Raw genomic sequence first — 19,230 nt, 5'->3', positions numbered from 1 at the left:
TTGTAGATTCCGAGATCAAGGGTGATTCCGCTCATTTCTCCCTAACCATCATAAAAAACGGAGTGGGGATCGCTTTAATTCCTGCACGGTACGTTCGAACGCGCCTCTGTGTACGTGCTCCGGTCCCCTCAGCAACCTATTCATTGGTTTCACTTGCATAGGCTGGTGAGGAAACCTCATTATCCATTGACCATGCACTTAGGTGGGGAACGTCCACAATGGTGGCGCTTTGCAGCTGAAGTCGTCGTAAAAACAGCATCTTCTACGCCATTCATTAGACGAGTTGGGAGAGATGAGCGGAACCACCATCATACCGCAATTTACAACGCTATTCCTAGTTTTTCTTGCGGATTTCTTCGGCAGGTCATATTTGTAGCATGGTTAAGGGTAGCATATCACAAAATTGACGACTTTGGGATCTTTCTACGAATAGATGGTGATCGGAAAGGGTGTAGTTCACAACTATGACCGATATCACGCTCAGCTCCCCCTAGTTGTCCAGAAAAAAGGAGCGAGAAGCAGCCTTTCTTGTACCCGTGTCCTCTGCAATGCCACTTATCACGTGGAAAAACGCGAAATTTCGATGCTATTCATGAAGTTCGGCTTTAGCCGGACGTTGAGACTGGTGTCCCGTAATAAGTTGCATCGTTGGGAACTCAGTCAAAGCTGATTCACACATCTTCTGGAGAGCCAGGAAAATTGGGCGTCATCGCGCTCATAATCATGAGCACTTAACTGGTACAACTACTAGATAGGGAAGCACTAATTGTTTTGAAACTTGGAGGACGTATGTTTACTAGATCTGGAGCTCTATTAAAGTCATTTTTCTGACGGTTGGCTTGGAACAAACTATAAAATATTGGTAAAAATCAAAGTTGGAGGGGGAATATATTGAAATAAGAGATGCACCCTAGTTACAATGGCTACAAACACAAATAGGTTGTTTGGGCACTTTTAAAGATTCAGCTGCACTTCCTTTATTAGATCGAACATCGTCAACTTTCGTTCCTTCGTGATTGCTGGTTGAAGCTGAAGGTTCTTAGGTTTTTGTTGCTTGGTTCTTGGATGATTCTGCCGAATGAAAAAATACTAACCATTTAATTGATGCATTGATCTGTCCTTACTCTCTTCCAAGATAATAGGCAAACCCATAGAGCTGTAAGAGTCTCGCCGAGATCCGTCCGCCTTCTTAACCAGTTGGAGTGTATCAGGTGCTGAGTGTCGTTTGCGATTTCTATTCATATGCTTGTCCGAGTGTTCCAACTGCTGCATTGAATGTTGCGATGCTTCTCTCCCTGTAGCTATGGGCGTCGGTGGTTGCACGTAAAGAGCTGGAGGAGTTTTTTGACCATCATGTAACCACAACGCCGGCGACAAACTGGCACAATCTAAGTACGATGCAGCGCTGGAAAGGAAACAATGTGGTCAAGCTACATTACGCAACAGGCTCGCAGAGCAATAAAGTGACTGAAATAAGAGCATAAAGCAAAAAAAAAACATGAAGGGGAATAACTGTGGTGATACAACTCGCAAAAAGAAGGTAAGCACATCATCTCTCACTATTCCTCTTGGCATTTAACGTATTAGGTTGGCAACTAAGTTCCCGCCGTTTTTTAATTTTAATACTCCGCGTGTTATTAAATATTTGTGGCATAATGTTTTATGCAGTTTCAAAGAGGATGTTTTGTTCTATCGGAATCTATATTTTATTTTTTGCTCAAATTAATTTATATTGATTTTCAGATCATTAAAATGGAATGTCATTTTAGTTGAATTTGAGAAAAGTGAACCTCTTTCTTTTTGCTTTTAATCAAGGTTCTTAGGCCACAAAAGCTGCTCGCGACATTTGTACTGTGTACGGAGATGGTGCTATAGCTGAGAGAAAACCTCGTGACTGGTATGTCAAATTCAAAAATGGATGCTTTCCCCTCAAAGTCGACATCATTCCGGCCGTCCAGTTGAGTTCGATGGAGAGCGATTGAACCAAATTTTGCACGAAGATTCGAGTCAAATGACAAGGGAACTGGCAGAGAAAATGGAATGCTCTCACACTGCTACTGAGTTTTTTTTTTTTTTTTTTTTTTTTTTTTTTTGGTTTTTTTTTTGGGGGGGGGGGGGGGGGGGGGGGGGGGTTATTAATTATTTTTTTTTTTTTTGGTTTTGGGGAAGGGGGTTTTCGCGAAAAGTTTGTCGCTTTTTAATAAATGTTCCAATCTTGGCTACAGCTCAAGGAAATCAGTTAAAACTGCTCTCACACTATTACAGAGAAACATCTTCATTCGTTGGGAAAGGTTCAAAAGTATGGAGCATGGGTTCCGCATGCTTTAAGTGTCAACAACAAAAATCAACGAGCCACAATCTCTGCTGGTTGGCTTGCTCGTCACCGCGCAACTCATGGACACAAACAACGATTTCTCTACCGAATTATTACTGGCGACGAAGAATGGTTTTTTTTTATTAAAAGCAAAAGAAGGAGGTGTTGGAAATGCCCATTTTTCTCAACTTTACACTCCATTTTGATGATCTGAAAATTAATATAAATTAGCTTGAGCAAAACATCCTCTCCGAAATGGCATAAAACATTATGCCACAAATATTTAACGACATGCGAAATATCAAAATAAAAAAAACGGCGGGAACTCAGTTGCCAACCTAATAGATTCAAAACTAGTGAACAAACAAAGTAAACAAAGTATCATATGTTGGTCAATTGAGAAACATGGAGAGGGATGCCATATGTTAGGTGGAAAACGCCTAATGTTCTGTAGACACGATTACCGAGCGAGAGTAAATACGTAATGCCACACATCCGGGCACCCACCTTGAAATTACCCCAGGGCTTTCTATCGTCCTCAGGCTGCTCACATTCGTTGATCGACGTTTTGCAAATTGCGATAGAGAACCTAGATGGACCATCATATCATACTATTACCGTGATCATGCTATATGATAACGGGCTAATTGCCAATTATCGTATGAGATCCCAGTCCCCTCTGTATGTTCGCCATGGTCCCCGGTTCCACCGCTGTCCGCACCGCTTGAGTGGCCGCTTACGCAAGGTCTGCTGCGTTGCCAACACTGTGTGGTGTGTGTGTCTTGTGTGTGGTGCGTGTGTGTGTGTAGTTACAAATTTCCAAATAATGAGGGAGAGGGGCTCCCGGCGATCGAATCGGTGCGCCGGTATCAGAACGCTATTTTGAACATCTCTGATGATGGATCCCTTCAAACTCTCCACAGCACACATCCGAAGTGATTGTTTGGTTCTTTGGTAGAAGCTCAAAAAATACGACATATTCGAAATCCCTCACCACTCTAATAGCATAACCTTTCTCTGATGAATGTTTACTTTCGAGACATTCATTCGAGACAAATCATTACAAAGACAGTTTGCTCAACACATTCTTGCAAATAACTCACTTCTCATCTCCAGTTGTCAGTCGCTTTAAAAAAAAAAACCATTCTCCTCACGTTTAATAAGGATAATGCAGATGTTTTTGCGCGCCAAGAAATGAACTTCTTTGAGTTCATGAGGAGCCCAAATATCGAGCTTGCTTGCGCATACCACTTTTTTCAAGTGGTTGTGAACGTTTGAATGATGGACGTCTAATGTTTTTGTTTCCGAGCGCGGTTGAAATCAAAATCATCAGCACGGAATTCCGTAAATCATCTTCGGCACCGACATCACCGTAAACGTTACCCAACTCTTCACAAGCGTGGTGCGTGTTCTTCTCCTTGCAGAAATGAAACAGTAAAATGTGGCGAAATCGCACGGTTTGATCTTCCATCTTCAACTTGTTGTAAAATCTGACAACTATCAAAAGACTTAAAATTAACATGATAGCAAATTACTCCAGTGTTTTCAAAAATACACTATCATTATCTATTGCAAAAATACGTAATGGTTTTTCGACAACTCCATTCAGGCAGGACCACCACGAGTGGATAGCAACGGATCTTGTATACGCCTAATTATTATTCGATCATGTTACAAAGAGATTACAGCTACGTTTATTTGATAATCCCCAGTAGTGGCTGTGGATGTTCGTGTACGGTTTCTGCTCATACTGTTGTAGATTTAGACGGACAATATTCGACAGATTACTGCTAGCCCATTTTGTGAACAGAAAATAATAAAACAATTCAAAACCGGATTGTTACTCACTTAATCGTCTACTTCCATGCTTAATTTTCTTGATGAAGTTGCTCATTGATGATGTTGATATGGAAGTTGGAAATTGAGACTGGAGATCGATATGTCTGGAAAGGAGTACTATGTTTTTGTCTATTTCAGCAGTGCAAATCTGAGCGTGCAATCCGAGAGGTCGTGGAGCATGTGTTTGATTTTTTTGTGTGCTCACTTACCACCTTTCTCACTAACTTCTGTTTTATTATCTTCACGTATTCATTAATTTCACAAACCCGTTGTTTTGAATAACAGGCACTACTTCGTCCGATTCCACTTGCCCATCCCAGACAGATGAAGTGTTAATTGTCCTTCGTCGTGGTCGAAGCATGTACGATGAGCTGCTAGGTGTGGCCCTGCGCGACGGAGCATCAGCAGTACACGGATAAATTCAAGCTAACAACCAAAAAGTTCGCACATGTTCACGCAGCTACCCATTTGAGGATTTATGGGACGTATAGCGCTTTGCGCAGTGTACAGTGGTTCTGGATTTGGGGTTTCCCAGAAGGAGTCGCGATCCACAGGTGGATACTTATCGTAGCATTCCTCGACAGAAAATCCTACCTGAAATTAAACAACTCATTTAAGATGAAACGTAGAAAGTGGTCAGTGATCCGGTGGCGTTTTTCCTTCAGTTTTTCTGCTAGACTGGACAAATACAAGTTACATGTCTATTTCAGTGGACCCGACCGGAAAAATACCGTAGCACCGCAAACCCGTTAAAGACGAATTATTTAACGAGAACAGTCGTAATTTCCAACTTTTCGTATAATGGACAATAAAGCTTGTTCCTGATTTACACATTTTCTCAGAAGTTAACAATGCGGAAGCCACAGCGACGTTATTTCACTGCCTTCTTCGTTTCACGCCAACGTGAATCATTTCCAACCTTGTATCGAGCCGCCTTTAGCTCCTACGAATGGTCGGGGCCGATCTTATACAGTGTTGCATCCACTCCTTCTCTACCGGATATTATTCATGTGCAGAATCAATCTACAACCCACCTCTCTGAATTCGCGTTATTTTTTACTGAGTTGGTCGCACGTCAACTTTTTTAGGTCTATAAATCGGACGATTCCGTACATCTTTGGATAATTTTAGATGTGAGATGGTTTTGACGACTCTACTTTACCGATTGAAACGGAATGGATGTATTGGTGCGCGTTCACAGATCGAATCCAGGACTTTCTGCGTGGCGTAATACCTTAAAGGCAGCAGACCACGAACCTGAGGTAGTGCGAATTTCAGGTGGAGTATTTGTACACGGGATAATAGATTATGGAAGGGGTGTGATTCCGTCCATTTCTTCCTAACTGCCGTAAAAAAACGGTCCGGAAGATGGGGCGCCGCACAGGGCTGTCGCGCTCCAATCAAACTCCTTTTGAAAATACTGCGCGGAAGCCGTATCTTCCGGCCCGTTTTTTTTTTAACGGCAATTAGGAAGAAATGGACGGAATCACTCTTCTCTCAATAATGTATACGAATACTCCACCGGAAATCTGCACCACTCCAGATTCGTGGGATGATGCCTTTAACTTCCCACACGGGCTCCTTTTCTCGTGCTTTTGCTGTCATTTTATGCAAATTGTCTCATTATGCATTTCGGCAATCAAACCTGGAGGTTTCGGTCGATAATCCAATTGGACTCGAAATCGTCATCATCCTCACCGAGTGGATTGAGCAGCACTTCGGCGACCTAAGCATTTAGTCATTGATTGATCAATAGTGCGATCTTGTGATCAATAGTGCGTGAATCATGCAAAATCACGGATCTTTCGTCAATCATAAAACCAAACTTTAACCCATCCGACAATGAATGTGAACTGTAGAATGGACATGATGGGAATATAGAGATCAATCTGGAAAGATGGATTATTTATATCTCCCACCAAAAGACGATATTAACACCAAAAGAATGGCAACTTGCGGATTTCTTCACTCCTTCTCTTTCGAGGTATTGTCGACCGAGTAAGGCAAAACCAAAGTAACTGTAGACTGCTAAATGCACAACCTAAAGACAAAGAACTCAATGGAGAAAAATTTACACCTGTTCACAACTAGAAGTGCTCTAAGTAGATCAATGGGTAATGTCTGGATGCAGATGATCATACTGGTGCGGACTAAACGTCCGTGATATTAACATGCAGTCGTTCTATTTTGTCTTGGCACGCTTTTGGTTCGTATTGCCCTCATGTCATTCACTGGACAAGTACAAGGGTTCACAATCACGATCACAACAAACCAAATGAGTGGTTGTACTACATGCATTTCTAGCATGCATTGCTTGAAAACGGTGATTGAAGGCGAAGAAGTGCTTGGAAAATTCTCTACATTGAGTTCTTCCTGTTATTAGGTACAGTTCGAGATGTGTAGTTGGGCCAAAACGACGTAAAACTCCGTGCAGTTGCGTAGGCGGCTGCGCTCGAAGGTGCGTTGGAGCTAGCGATTGGGTCCCAATCTCTACCACACCTCTTCGAGCGCAGCCGCTTACGAAACCGTACCGGGTTTCATGTCTTTTGATCCAACTATACTTTGCAGAGCAAACAGTGAAAAGCTGCACATATCCAAGAATTAGAAGGATTGTTTCACGTGAGGTTTGAGTCAGTTTATGTAAGCCACAGCTTATACTAGTGATGCAGAAATGAGAGTGAATTGATGACCTGGAGCAACTGGTTTTGATTTGGGCGCAGCACTTTTTAGGAAGCTTTTATTTCACTTCACTGCCGTAAATGCTTACATTGTCAGGTAAGTAAATGCTAAAAGATCCCTTTATCTTCTAATTTCTGGATCTGCGCTGAGTTTCTTTCGTTTTCACCGGCTCTCTCATTGAGGAATTCAAAAGTTCGGGTTTCTTGGGAAACTGAGAACTGTGTTTGAGAACGAACATTGGAAGGACTAGAGAAACGAATTCGTTCATTGTGTATGCAACTATGACTGACCTGTGTGTATACAAGCGGTACGGGAACCCAGTCAAACAGAAACAAATTGATTAGCTTTGCCCGGAAGCCAGCAATTCTCTGGAATATTCGCCATCTGAACCTTTTAAAATATGCTGCTACGTTGATCCGGACGCTTAAGATTTTACAGGCGGGAAACCGGAGTCAGTTGCCTTTCGACTTCTCGGTTATAAATTTTGTCTTTGCACTACCTATTCAACAAATCAAGATGACCATATCTACCTTTGCGACCTGGATGACGGAACAATTAAATATGTAGAGTCAGTGGATCAAATTCCAAGCCGACTTTTCGGTTCGACTATAAAAGAACGGGAACCCACCTAGATTACCCAGTCTATTGATTTGCAAAAAAATAGTTTCCGTGCAACCTAAAGAGGTAGTCGAAGCAAACCGCGAGAGGAACTATTGATAGGGAGATCAAGAGTCGATGGAATTTGATGGTTCTTATGTTTTATTTAAATAGTTTAACCATTGCCTTCATCGCAGAGTCATTAAACGCATCCGAATGCAATGTACTGACAGTGAGCAACTCCTTGACACAGCCATACGTGTGTTGTGAACAAATGCTGTTTAGAAGCCACCCCACTCCCTCCCAAACAGTGACTACGGGTCCTACTGTGGAAGTGTAGGGTCACCATTAGAGGTTAAATCGTTCTAGTATGATTTTCAAAACAATTACTGGAACAATGTTTCCGAAATAAGGGTATATGACGCTGGACAAACTAACGTCAAACAGCGAAACGTAGATCACTTCCCCTTCAATACGACCCTCATCACGAGCTAGAGTGACCAGCGATAGAAGCCATTGGATCGGAAGCCAGTACTTGGCATGAGGAGACGATACGGCATTCATATCTTTTAGTTCCTTTTCCGTCATTAAACCTGGAATAAATGGTTAGCACTGAATTTATTGCGACGAATTCTCGTACCTGATGTGACCAGATGATCCATCGTGGGGAACCGTCGTCGAACTAACGTGGATATGTCTCTGAACACCATCGCCTCCATTAGAACTAGGTACCTAATACAAGTGCGACGAAGCATTTTTGAGCGTTCGTTATCGCCTCGGATGGATTGGGTGATTTGTAGCGCAGGTCTGAAGGATATTATATTTATAGTACTATGATATATATGATATATATGATATATATATATATATATATATATATATATATATATATATATATATATATACACATATGTATATATATGATATATATGATATATATAATATAATATATATATATTTATGTATATATGCACATAAATATATGTACATATATGTCATATATTTATATGCATATATACATAAATAAAAAAGGATATATATATATATATATATATATATATATAGTTTGAATATCTGACTAATGTCGGATCTCACGCTTATTTTGATGCTACTAGCTCCGTTCGCTTTCAATGATTGATAAAAGATTTAAAAAAGGGGGACTTTTTTTCAGGGTTTCACCGAAGTATTACAGTCTTCAAGATTTACAATAAACCTTGGTTAATGACGATTCAGTACTTGTCTTCTCAAAGGCAGCGTATCACGAATCCGACGTGGTGAGGAAATCCGCGGGAAAGCTTGAGATGAAGTTGTAGACTGTAGGATCTGGGGAGTTCCGCTCGTCTCTCGTTAATTTCCGTGAAAAAAACCGCCTTAGTTTCCACGAGGCACGTTAGAACGCGCAACCTTGTGCACGCCCCGTTTCCCTAAGCAGCCTATTCATTGATTTTGACTCGAATAAGCTGAAGAGGAGACCTCATCAGGGGAATATGAGTGGAGCCACGCTCGTTTTAGTAATCTGCAACCCGAACTCCACGTTTTCCCGGGGCTTTGCGTGATATGTTGCTTTCAAATTGAGGCGGATAGAAGGTTGTTATAATGCTTGGCACTAACGCGGTTTCGAACCATCGATCGATCATGCAGTCACACGGGAACCTATAACCGACTGCGCCATTCTTTTTTTTTGTATTTTTGATATATTGATAAGTCGAAGCCGTGCTCACTGATCGATCCAGCCGATGTTATTGAAAACCTGCCACCATCTGTTATATACCGCCGAGACATAAAAGCCAAGCATGAATGTGACTGGAATGAACGACGAGTGCTGGTCGAAGAAAATGCATACGTCCTCGAAGGTTCTAGAAATAATATTAAAAATTCAATATATTAGAATATTAATATTAAAAATTGTTGTTACTTTTGAGATGAGGTTCAAGCTTTGATTTTTGGAAGTGGATACTAATTGTTGGAATGAATCAACTTCACAATAAACCGATTTCCTAAGACAAACTTACTGTTTATGCTCTTTGACTAAGAATAGTCTATATATGATACTTAGTATAGCGTAGAATACGCACCATACTAGTAATTCTGCCCACACAGCTTGCCAAACGGAACCCTATGAAAATAAATTCTTTTGAATTGTTTAAACATGATGTGTTGTTATATATATAAAACTATAAGTAAATAAATATATACAAAACTGTCTATAGCTCACCTTCCATCTGAACAATAATCGATGAAATGTGAAGAATTTTGATGTGGCGACATTAAACGTGTAGGTGATAGTCATTGTGAAGTTACGTAATTTTTAGTTAGTTGAAAGGCAGTCAATCAGACTCTTGAACCTTTTTCTGAATCACGTGTATCGATTAGTAGTTGGGTCACAACAAGGTCACATTTCCTAGAGTTTTTTCAACGAGGATCGTACAACTCGTACATACTGATTTTTGAAGAATCCTTTTAACCTCAGTGGAATCAATAAAGAGAATCAGAATGGAAAACAAAGGTAGAATGGTTGATTACGTTGATGCGGTGTAACGGTCTCCATTTTCATTTCGTATGTATAGCGGATTATGTGGCTGGGAAAGGTACGCATTTCCATAATCTTTTTCATGCCGGAAAAGTTCTGATCTTTGTTTGAAGAAGAAGGAAATGTAGACAGAACCTTTGATGGGTCTTTATTAGAAGTCTACTACGCATCAGCCACTGTCCACGTCTTCCTTGTTGTTACGACATTTAGATTTGATTTTATGATTCTCGATTATTGAAGCTGTCTTAACGGCATATTCGAAGAGTGATTCGTCGTCTATGATCGAATGACATTTTCTGGTGAGAAAAAGCATCGAATTTTCCAAGCTGGAAAGCCTCATTGATGTGATCTCATGTAACATCGCTTACAACCAACTCAAGAGTTAGGTCATAGTTGGTATTTTTTGCCGATAAGAAGCTTAGCCTCGAAAAGAATCAGATTTCATTTCATTTTTGTTTTAGTTTTAGCTTTTTCATTTTAGTTCTCTAAATCCAGCATAACTTCTTTCATTTAGCTGGTGATTTTCCTTTCTCAATTCTGCAGCAACAAAAATAGAAGACATTGAAAATACGGCATTAACTTGAGACTAAAATCCCTCCAAGTGGTGTGAGTTTTCCGAACGATTTTTTTTACACATACCAGGAATACCACAATTTTACACATTGGACACATTGGGCAATCCACAATATGTTGCTTCATTATGATCCTTTTCGTTTACTTCTTCGTTGCACATTCTTTTCCTTCTCCTCTCTTCCTAAATTTTTGTCTTCTATTCTCCTTCTTCTCTTTCCAAACGCGTTTATGGGCGAATTTATTGAATTCCCTTTTCTGCAGTCAATCACAGTTTCTAGAAAAGAAGAAATGTTGTTGATTTATGGCTGATGTTGATTATCTGCTGCTTTCTGCTTCATTTATTCTTCAATGAAACAGTCGCTTAGTCGAAAAGTTCGACTTTCAATGAACCTCGACATAGTCGGATGTCGATAGAAGGCGATATTGAGGGAAAGTTAGCGAATAAATTTATTTGACAACCTCGTGTACAGCTTATCAAAATCGATACGACAATCGTTTAGTTATTTTTAGAGTCAAACGTGTAATACGATTTTCCCATCGGGAGGTCGTAGAGGCAGGAGATAGCTAGGTAAAGGAGTCGTAACTGAGAGTGCGGTGCAGTGATTAGCAAATGAAGGATAACATGATAACCAGGACAAAATATTACGTAGTATTAGATAACTTCATACATTACAAAACAAACAATACGATAAACAATAAATAACAACAATACAAATCAACAAATACTATTAAATGATTATTTTAAAGCAAAATATTACATTTGTTTTTAGAAGTAGGACAGTATGGAACCACCAACATTTTGTTTTGAAAAATTACAACCAGCTTACAATGCAACAATGAAACGACCCATTTTCGACGCCCCGCTGAGTCAAATTTCCGCAAAACAGATAGGAAGTTGAGACCACTTCTAAAAGATAAGGAATTTAATTGTACGTAATTTTCGGCAGTTTAAAAGTGGATTTAATGGAGTTTAATAACCAGGAAAGCTCAGTTTCGGTGCACATTGATAAGTCTGGGAGATTGCAAATGACTTCGTCATGACAGGACCAAAAGAAAAAAATTGAGGTAGTTTTTCAGGACAAAATATTACCCCAAAGAAAAGTCATATCTCCGTTTTTTTTTCACCTCCTAGTCTTTTTGGAATTTCGATGGGGAACATTTCAAATTTTCTACGGACGGATGAGTGGAGTGTTTCGGTTTTTTCTTTCGTCGTTCCTCTCTAATTGGTTTGGTACGGCCGGTACCCCTAGCATTATTCTTTCAATTGACGGTGTTGCATTTTTCCCTTTCTTCTGGAGTGCACCGACTTCTGATGCACGTATCAAAGCAGAACGTGCGGTGGTTTTGAAGAGGTAAGCACGGATACGGGTGTTCTTGGTCTTCTTCACTATATGTTTCATGCTCTTAAACACTCCTCATCCCTTGTTTTCTCCTCCCAAGCTCGAGAGTCAGGTCGTTTTTCATGTTCATTTCTTGACCCAGATAAATGTAGCTGGTGCACTCGGGTATGTTCTTTTAGTTGAGCATGAATGAGGCATCCGAGACCCATCCGTTACACATGAAAGTCGTCTTTTGCAAATTCAGCTGAAGTCCGATGCATCCAAATGTTTTGTAGAGTTCGGTCAGCCTTCATTTCGCTTGGCTGATGCTAGGTGTTATCAGAACGATGTCAACGGTAAAGCGCAGATGGTGTAGCTGTCGACCGTCAATCTTCACTTCCATGTCGTTCCATTGTGGCTTTCGCATTGCGTTCTCAAGAGAGGTCGTGAATATCTTGGTAGAGATTGTGTCACGGTGTTGGACCTTTTCTTCACGTCGATGATGATACTCTTGTAGAATGGCGAATTGTGAAGTTACTGTACAATTGTACGAAGTTCCGTTATGCACTGAGTAGGGACGCCTTTGTTGTCCGAGGCTTGTATGACCGCAACCGAATAGACGGTCTTCTCTAAGTCGAAAAAGGTGATACATAGCGGTATCTTGTACTCTGGCGATATCTTGGTGAGTTTCAAAAGAGCGTGATGTGCTCAATCGTTCTTCTGAATCCTTTTCGAAATCCATCTTGCTCTCAGTGTTGTCCTTCATTCAACACTTTTTCAATCCTGTTAAGGATAACTCTTGTGAATAGCTTGCAGATTTCAGATAGCAAGCATCTTTTTTTATACCACTAGTGATGATTTTGCGGGTATTCTATTGTTTAGGAACCTTGCATTCCGACTGGTAACGCGTGAAGAGTCTCGCCGGTGTTGATAAAGACTGCTGAAAGATCCATCAGATCTTAATGATAGTTCTGGGAAAGGAAAATCTTCTCCAGAGTAGGTGATGGAAAGGGTCGATATTGCTTGCTCAGTGTTGACGAGGACACCAACTCCTCTGCTGTCGCATGTTCCTAAAGACAGTTCTTCTCCAGTTTCATGTACGATGTTCTGTTGGTGACGTCGTGTCGTCTCGGTCAGTTCGATGTCATACTTAATCGTGCGTCATCAGATCTTCGATGGCTGCTTCCGTGCATACACATAATTTCAAAATCTATTGGCAGGTTGCTGGCCTCTAGTATTATGAGCTTTGGAAGAACGTTGCGTCCCCTAGGAGTGGACAAGTGGAGCTCATTTATTGGAATCGACTCCAAGCCGCCTCCCACGAATGTGTGGACGAAAACTAAGTGCTTGAGGAAAGAATTTCCTGCATCTCTAAGTTCTTGGAAAAGAAATTATTAGATAAGGTTTCTACACTTCAAGAAGGTAAAATCTGGACAAATATTATTAGGTTCCTTTTTTTTATTAATTCAGTAATTTGACAGAAGTCTCAGCATTCTTCTTTTCGTATTTTTCTGTTAACTGTGTAGTCTCTGTGCTCAAAAAAGTATCTAAGACGCTTTCTTTCTCCATGAACGACTGGAGCGTGGCCTCGTAGAGGTATGTCTGCGTTTCTCCGGACATATCCACGGATACATAACTCCCGGAGGCATTCGTGGAGAAGTCGCTAGCCTTTGTACCTTTTCCCGAATACCCAGAGCATGGAGTCTTTGGCAACAACTCTCTGTTTCTTTGTGCTGAACTACACGACATTGTCAACCTGAAGGTCGTCAGGTCGCTCAGTGTCGAAAGGCATTTCATTCTCGAATGCCATGAAATAGTGATTACGAATGAATTACAATTTTTGCAAGTGCCGCTGTAGACCGGGAATTTGTGGCAGAGTCATGTTCAAGGAGGATAGCGCCAAAGATGCAGGTAACCGCGTTAGGCGATAATACCAACCTCCATGTTGTTTTCTATCTTCAGAGGATAAATGATAGTGTTTAGCGTTGATCGATACTCTTGTGATGCTCCAAATCCAATTGAGAATTTTGATCGTTGTCTAGAAGGATTGGTTGATAAGACCGCACACCTGCAAGTGAATAATTTGAATGAAAATTCGTAGTCTCTTTGGATATGGCATAGCATAAAGCCAAAAAATGCTGAGTTCCTTTTCGATGAGGAAATACTTGTATTTAAAATGAACGAAAATTACTCTCTAAAACTGTTCATTTGCTACTGATTTCATTTCAGCGCAAAAAATATATGGATACACTATAAATGGGTGCATTCATTTCAGAATTTTCTATCGATTGTTTTCGTTTCAGTGTAAGTTGAGAAACGGTCATTAGCATCATCAAGTACATTTTCATTTGGTGATTTTTTAGAGCTTCGTTTTCTTTGAGAAGTTGGATTTCTTTTTTGAAAAGTTGATACTGTGCGAGGCGCGAAAGAGGGTTCAGCGAATCTGAAGTCCACATTGATCTGAGTGATTTGGTGCAGGACGAGCGTCCTTGAACGATGAAAGTGATAGCGATAATGAGATCATCGGTCAAAGGAAGACACGCTACCGAAATCACCTTTTTCCATCTTGCGCACAGAAGTGCAAGCGTATATTTACACATTCTCAAGTGTAGAGGCATGTACCTCACAAAATACTTTCTAAATCACCTTCATTTTTTTAAAAAATTTGTCCTTTTATTTTGCACTCCACAGCTTTCTGTTTTCAAAGCCTTGTTACATGTTGATCTCTGTGAAGTAATTTTGTGTTATTATTTATCATTATTGCCATGTACGAACGCTCAGCAGTTGAAGCTGTCAAAGCGATTTGAAGATAATCATTTTTCTATTCACAAAAGAAAACTATCTGCTTCTACTATCTTCCCTTACAGCATTTCGTCGGTAATCGAGATTGTTGCCATTTTTCATATATGTACTTGGCAAACGGATTTTACGAATCTTAGTCTCCATTTGAAAATTATAAAACCTATTGTTCTTCCACTATAGTCAGGTGTAGGAGTTCAATATTGTTCTCTTCTTGTTATAAATGAGTAGATAGGAATCTCAATAAACCAAATGCATCAGTAATATCACTAAAAGCAATTTTCATGTGAATTTTTAGGAGAAAAATTGTATACAAAGGTAGGCGAGCAAGAGATAGTAAACGATTAGGCGTACAAGCGAACATTTTCTCCCGGGTCTGCTACTGATTTATAGCACAAATTCAGTCTTTGATTGTAAATCCTTATGTGATCGAAAAAAACGTCATTACTAATTTTTATGTTCCCTCTCATTAGCTATATTAGTTGAAATAGCTGTTTACAGATGTTTTATGCTTAGTTGGAGACTAAACAGGCTGCAAACATCTTTTCTGAAATTAGGAAAGAAAACTACCACAAAGTATTCAATGATCTCAAATAACATGAACTAAATAGAAATGAAATAATGGAATTTTCACCGAATATTAACTTTAAAGTAATCCCTTCCACAGTTACAGTGGTTAGTTTCACCTGCCGGAGACAATTGAGGACAACATCTCTGTGTTTCACTTGTAATTTATAAGAATTGAACCACTTAACATTCGTTTTGCGCCATTTTTTATTTCCACTACCACTTTATATTAAATGGTGAGTGAAGACAACATCGTAATAAATAACGCATGCGAAATACCCCATCTTCCCGCACAGGAGCGGTCATCAACATCAACCTGCTTCCCGCCTTATTGATCGTAGTATCAGTGCGTAACATCATTTAAAACGAAGGAAAAAAAAAAGTGGACGAAATGTATTTTTGTTGCCCCAACCAGTTCTTTTACACTTCCTGTCTCTTCATTCACATGAATCTCTCTTATTATAGAGCACAAGAGGTTTTGTATAACAAAAATTCATAAAATTTTAGTAAGAGGATTTCCCTTTTTTTATACAACTGTTTTTGTTCCTGTTCTTATGTTTGGTTGCACTTTTGAGGTGTACTGTCAACTGTAGTCTCGATTCAGTTCTCCTTTGGTTACTTATTTCTTATGGCTTTGAAGGAGACCACTTCTAAATAAAATATACGAATTGAGTGTGCTCTTCAATCGGTTTAACATTCATTCGCAACTCTTCCTCATTTACAGCTTTATTCAATTTTTAGAATCTTCCATCTCTCTGTTTCATTGTTAAAATCAAAAAAAAAAATAAAATAAAAACTTGCGAAACTTCTCTGATCTTCTCTGATGTATGAACAGAGATGTATGTACATTAGCCTGAATGAATGCGTGGACCAAAAAATTAATCTATGCGTGTACATACATATGAATGAAGACTGAAAGAATAAATAAATAAATGGATGGAACCACGAATGTAAGAAACGCAGGAGTCATTAGAAGACTGCAGTTCTACATTTGGAACATCTTTGTCCTGTTGTACAGCTTTTTTTTTTTTTTTTTTTGAAAAACTGCTTACGAGATGGAAAATAGTAAAACTGCGTTCCTCGTATTTGAAAATGTCAAAATTCAGAACGAGTATAAAACAAATCCACAGAAAAGGCAAAGCTAACAAGGGCATCGCGTAGTCTTGCAGTGGAAGCTAATAGTTTGCTCTCTACAATGCCGTTCGGAGATCTTCCGTTTTTTTTTTCCCTTTTCATCATCATCACATTTTACCTTCTTATGCTAATCTCTGACAACTATAAAAACAACTTTTTTTAGTACGTCGCATTTGAATATGACTTCTCCTCAATCGGATCAATGATTTCGTAGATTTGCATAAAACCTGTGTGGAGACAAGAATTAGGACAGCCGCACTCTCGTTTGTTCAGCAATCCTTTCATCCTTTTGTACTCTTTTTAGTGATGAATTTTGCTCAATTCTTCACGTGATAATCATTTTAAACACCCCTTTTGTAGTACATAGATATCTCAAACATACATGAGTGGCCATTCTTATTTAATCTCCTCAGATCTGCATGTGTAAAGGGTCCACTCAGCTTTTTTTTGCTCATATGATAAAAGTATGTAAATTGCCCAACAAGAGTCGAAACACAGATTACTAAACTGGTTTCACGAATATTTTCTGCAAATATTCGCCGTAAGAATTCAATGTTGAAAACAGCAAAGATCTTTCTACACCACGTTATTCTAATAGCGTTTTTATGTCTCGTGTAAATAACTCTTGTAAACATCAATCCTAAAAAAATACTTTTGACTTTACCACTCTATTGCATTTATTCTGCCCTATCGCCGGAATTCTCATTCACTACCGCAATGATTTATGAAATTCGCACAAAGATTAATTCTTTATGATACCTATGTCTTTGAGCAAATTTCTCTTTCTTTTCCAATAAATAACCCATACAAAAAATATTAGTGGAGTTGTGCATAAATAGCAAAGAACGATTTTTTTTCTCAATTTTTAAACGGAAACAATCTTACACAATCTTAAAAGGAATCATGGTCTTTCTCTAGAACTCTCTACGGGAGTTTTTGCGAAATTCCCATGTAAAATATTAAATCTTCGAAAATAAAAGATTGTTGTGATGCATGTTTCATCTCCACGTTTTTTACTTCCATAAAAAAACCCACTGAGTTGTTTGAGCTGTAGCTAAGAGCTGTCTCCACTAACAGCTAACGTTTCGGCGTTTTCGCTGTTAATAAGGATCAGTACTACTTTTCTTTACAACTTAAAAAAATCAATGAAAGCGACATATGTATTCAAGATGTCACAATTCGAGAACAGTCGAACATGGGTGCAAAAAAAAACTACTGCGAATTAATGAACATATACATATTCTCTACTATTGTTCTTCTCATCGAACATCAACGCCCTCGTATCACTCAAGTTTTTCGATGATTCCTGTTGGTTTTTTCTATGTTTTTCCTAACCGTCTCATATTATTTTTTGATGTTCCACCTTCACAACACAAATCTCATAACCAGCATCAGCACCTTTCTCAGCCCCACCCAGATATTATTTCTACAATAGCTGGCTGCATAATTTTTTTTTTATAACTATTCTCAATAGTTCATACGCATTTAAACCTATATGTACTATGTATGTTAACAAATTAGAAATAACTTGTCTTTCCGCATTTTAACAAGCATTTTTGAACTAATATTAAATTATTATTCTTAAGGCTGAATAAAACTTGCGGGAGCCAAATCCCCAATTTGAGAAAAAAATAGACCAACACTTCGGCGGCAGCGTTTCTTTTCATATGAACTCTGAGAAAAACTGAAATTTGTTGTCTTTTCTTTTGTACAATTCTTCGCATAAACAAGCTTGACTCTGTCAACAATGCGTGATTAAAAATCAGCTTACACCTACTTACTGATTAAGTCAAACATCAAACAAACTATGCGATATGTACCATGAGAAAAACAAGGTATGTATGTAGTGCCTTTCCCCTCACTATCGTGGTTTCGTAGTTTGTTTTTCTTTCCAACTCTTTTATAAAGGATATCCCTATCGAAATTGTCAAAATCATGACTTCTTGTAATTTTAGAATCACTATCGTACAAGATACATGTATAAAAAGTGCTTCTTGTTTTGGAAAATTTCACGCTTTCTCGTCTTGGTCGTTGGCGATTTTTTCCTTCACTTTGAAGATTTCAGATTACTAGTTTGCTGTAGTTATCGAACGGCTTTGAAGAATCGCTCCATATCGAAGACTGGAAAGTGGACGAAGAAATTAATATTAACATACAATTAACTCCAAGGAGCTCTCGTACTTGTTGACATGACCGTCACTTATTCGCTGGATGTTGCGAATTCGTCATTTTTCTGTCTCTACCGATTGTTATTCAGATGGAAGGTACATTTATGTGAATTTATGATTTCTTCTTTGAAATTTGGCAGCGTTGAAATGTTGCTCGGTTTTACGTACTAGTAATCGACTTGTACTTTGTGTATTTCGGCGCTAAATCATAACAGTAAATGACGTCATTCTCAAGTCTTCGAACAAAAAAAGAACTGGAGCAGTAAGCCTGGATTTGATCGGCTTGCTAGGTTTTGGCTACGTCTCACGATTCCTCCAAACTTCTCAGCTAGATGAACGCACCCTCACTCGTGAGGATACCGTTGCATATGAGTGCAAACTGCATGGCTGAGGTGTGCTCTGTGAAAAGGGAATGCCTAACCTTCTCATGTAAAAAGTTTGTAGAACCATCGTTCGACCTGCAGCCCCCTATGATGGCCACTACTGCCCCGTGACCAAGCAATTGAAGCGGTCTCAAATTCATGAAAATGAAGATCTTGCGATGCAAACGGGGCACCTCGTATTATTTACATTCGATTCACCCTTGACATAAGGCAAACTTGCATCTACTCTGACCAAGCACATGATCAGCCAATGTGATGACACCTAGACAGAAAAGTGAACTCTGCCACTAAGGGAGAGAAACGCTGGACAAAAAGAAAAACAAAAAGA

The 19,230-nt window shown here is 39.3% G+C and overlaps 2 protein-coding genes across 4 annotated transcripts; both read right to left on the bottom strand.

The window, feature by feature from the left end:
• Positions 1-910: 910 nt before the first annotated feature.
• Positions 911-15,574, bottom strand: RB195_016485 (uncharacterized protein; the record flags this gene model as incomplete). 3 transcript variants are annotated; one of them, XM_064183038.1, is made up of 17 exons in its annotated part: positions 911-1,029; positions 1,095-1,405; positions 2,822-2,903; positions 4,163-4,257; positions 4,420-4,539; positions 4,602-4,747; positions 5,799-5,879; positions 5,980-6,042; positions 6,111-6,194; positions 7,123-7,200; positions 7,868-8,022; positions 8,070-8,236; positions 9,151-9,285; positions 9,442-9,545; positions 11,360-11,439; positions 13,790-13,889; positions 15,497-15,574. In XM_064183038.1, 17 exons carry the CDS (start codon positions 15,572-15,574, stop codon positions 911-913), a joined length of 1,998 nt encoding a protein of 665 aa, XP_064038917.1. The 3 variants fall into 3 exon arrangements, with proteins under 3 accessions (XP_064038917.1, XP_064038919.1, XP_064038918.1); XM_064183036.1 differs by lacking the exons at positions 9,151-9,285; positions 9,442-9,545; positions 11,360-11,439; positions 13,790-13,889; positions 15,497-15,574 and having other exon boundaries at positions 8,070-8,148; XM_064183037.1 differs by lacking the exons at positions 911-1,029; positions 1,095-1,405; positions 2,822-2,903; ... (2 more) ...; positions 4,602-4,747; positions 5,799-5,879 and having other exon boundaries at positions 6,038-6,042; positions 6,107-6,194.
• On the bottom strand, positions 11,401-17,157 carry RB195_016484 (uncharacterized protein; the record flags this gene model as incomplete). The annotated part of the gene is made up of 3 exons (XM_064183035.1): positions 11,401-11,439; positions 13,790-13,919; positions 17,111-17,157. 3 exons carry the CDS (start codon positions 17,155-17,157, stop codon positions 11,401-11,403), a joined length of 216 nt encoding a protein of 71 aa, XP_064038916.1.
• Between the last annotated feature and the right edge of the window lie 2,073 nt (positions 17,158-19,230).

Source organism: Necator americanus, chromosome II, assembly GCF_031761385.1.
Source record: "Necator americanus strain Aroian chromosome II, whole genome shotgun sequence".
NCBI lineage: Eukaryota > Metazoa > Nematoda > Chromadorea > Rhabditida > Ancylostomatidae > Necator > Necator americanus.
Note: the sequence above shows the minus strand (reverse complement) of the source record. Positions and strands in the feature narration are given on the sequence as shown.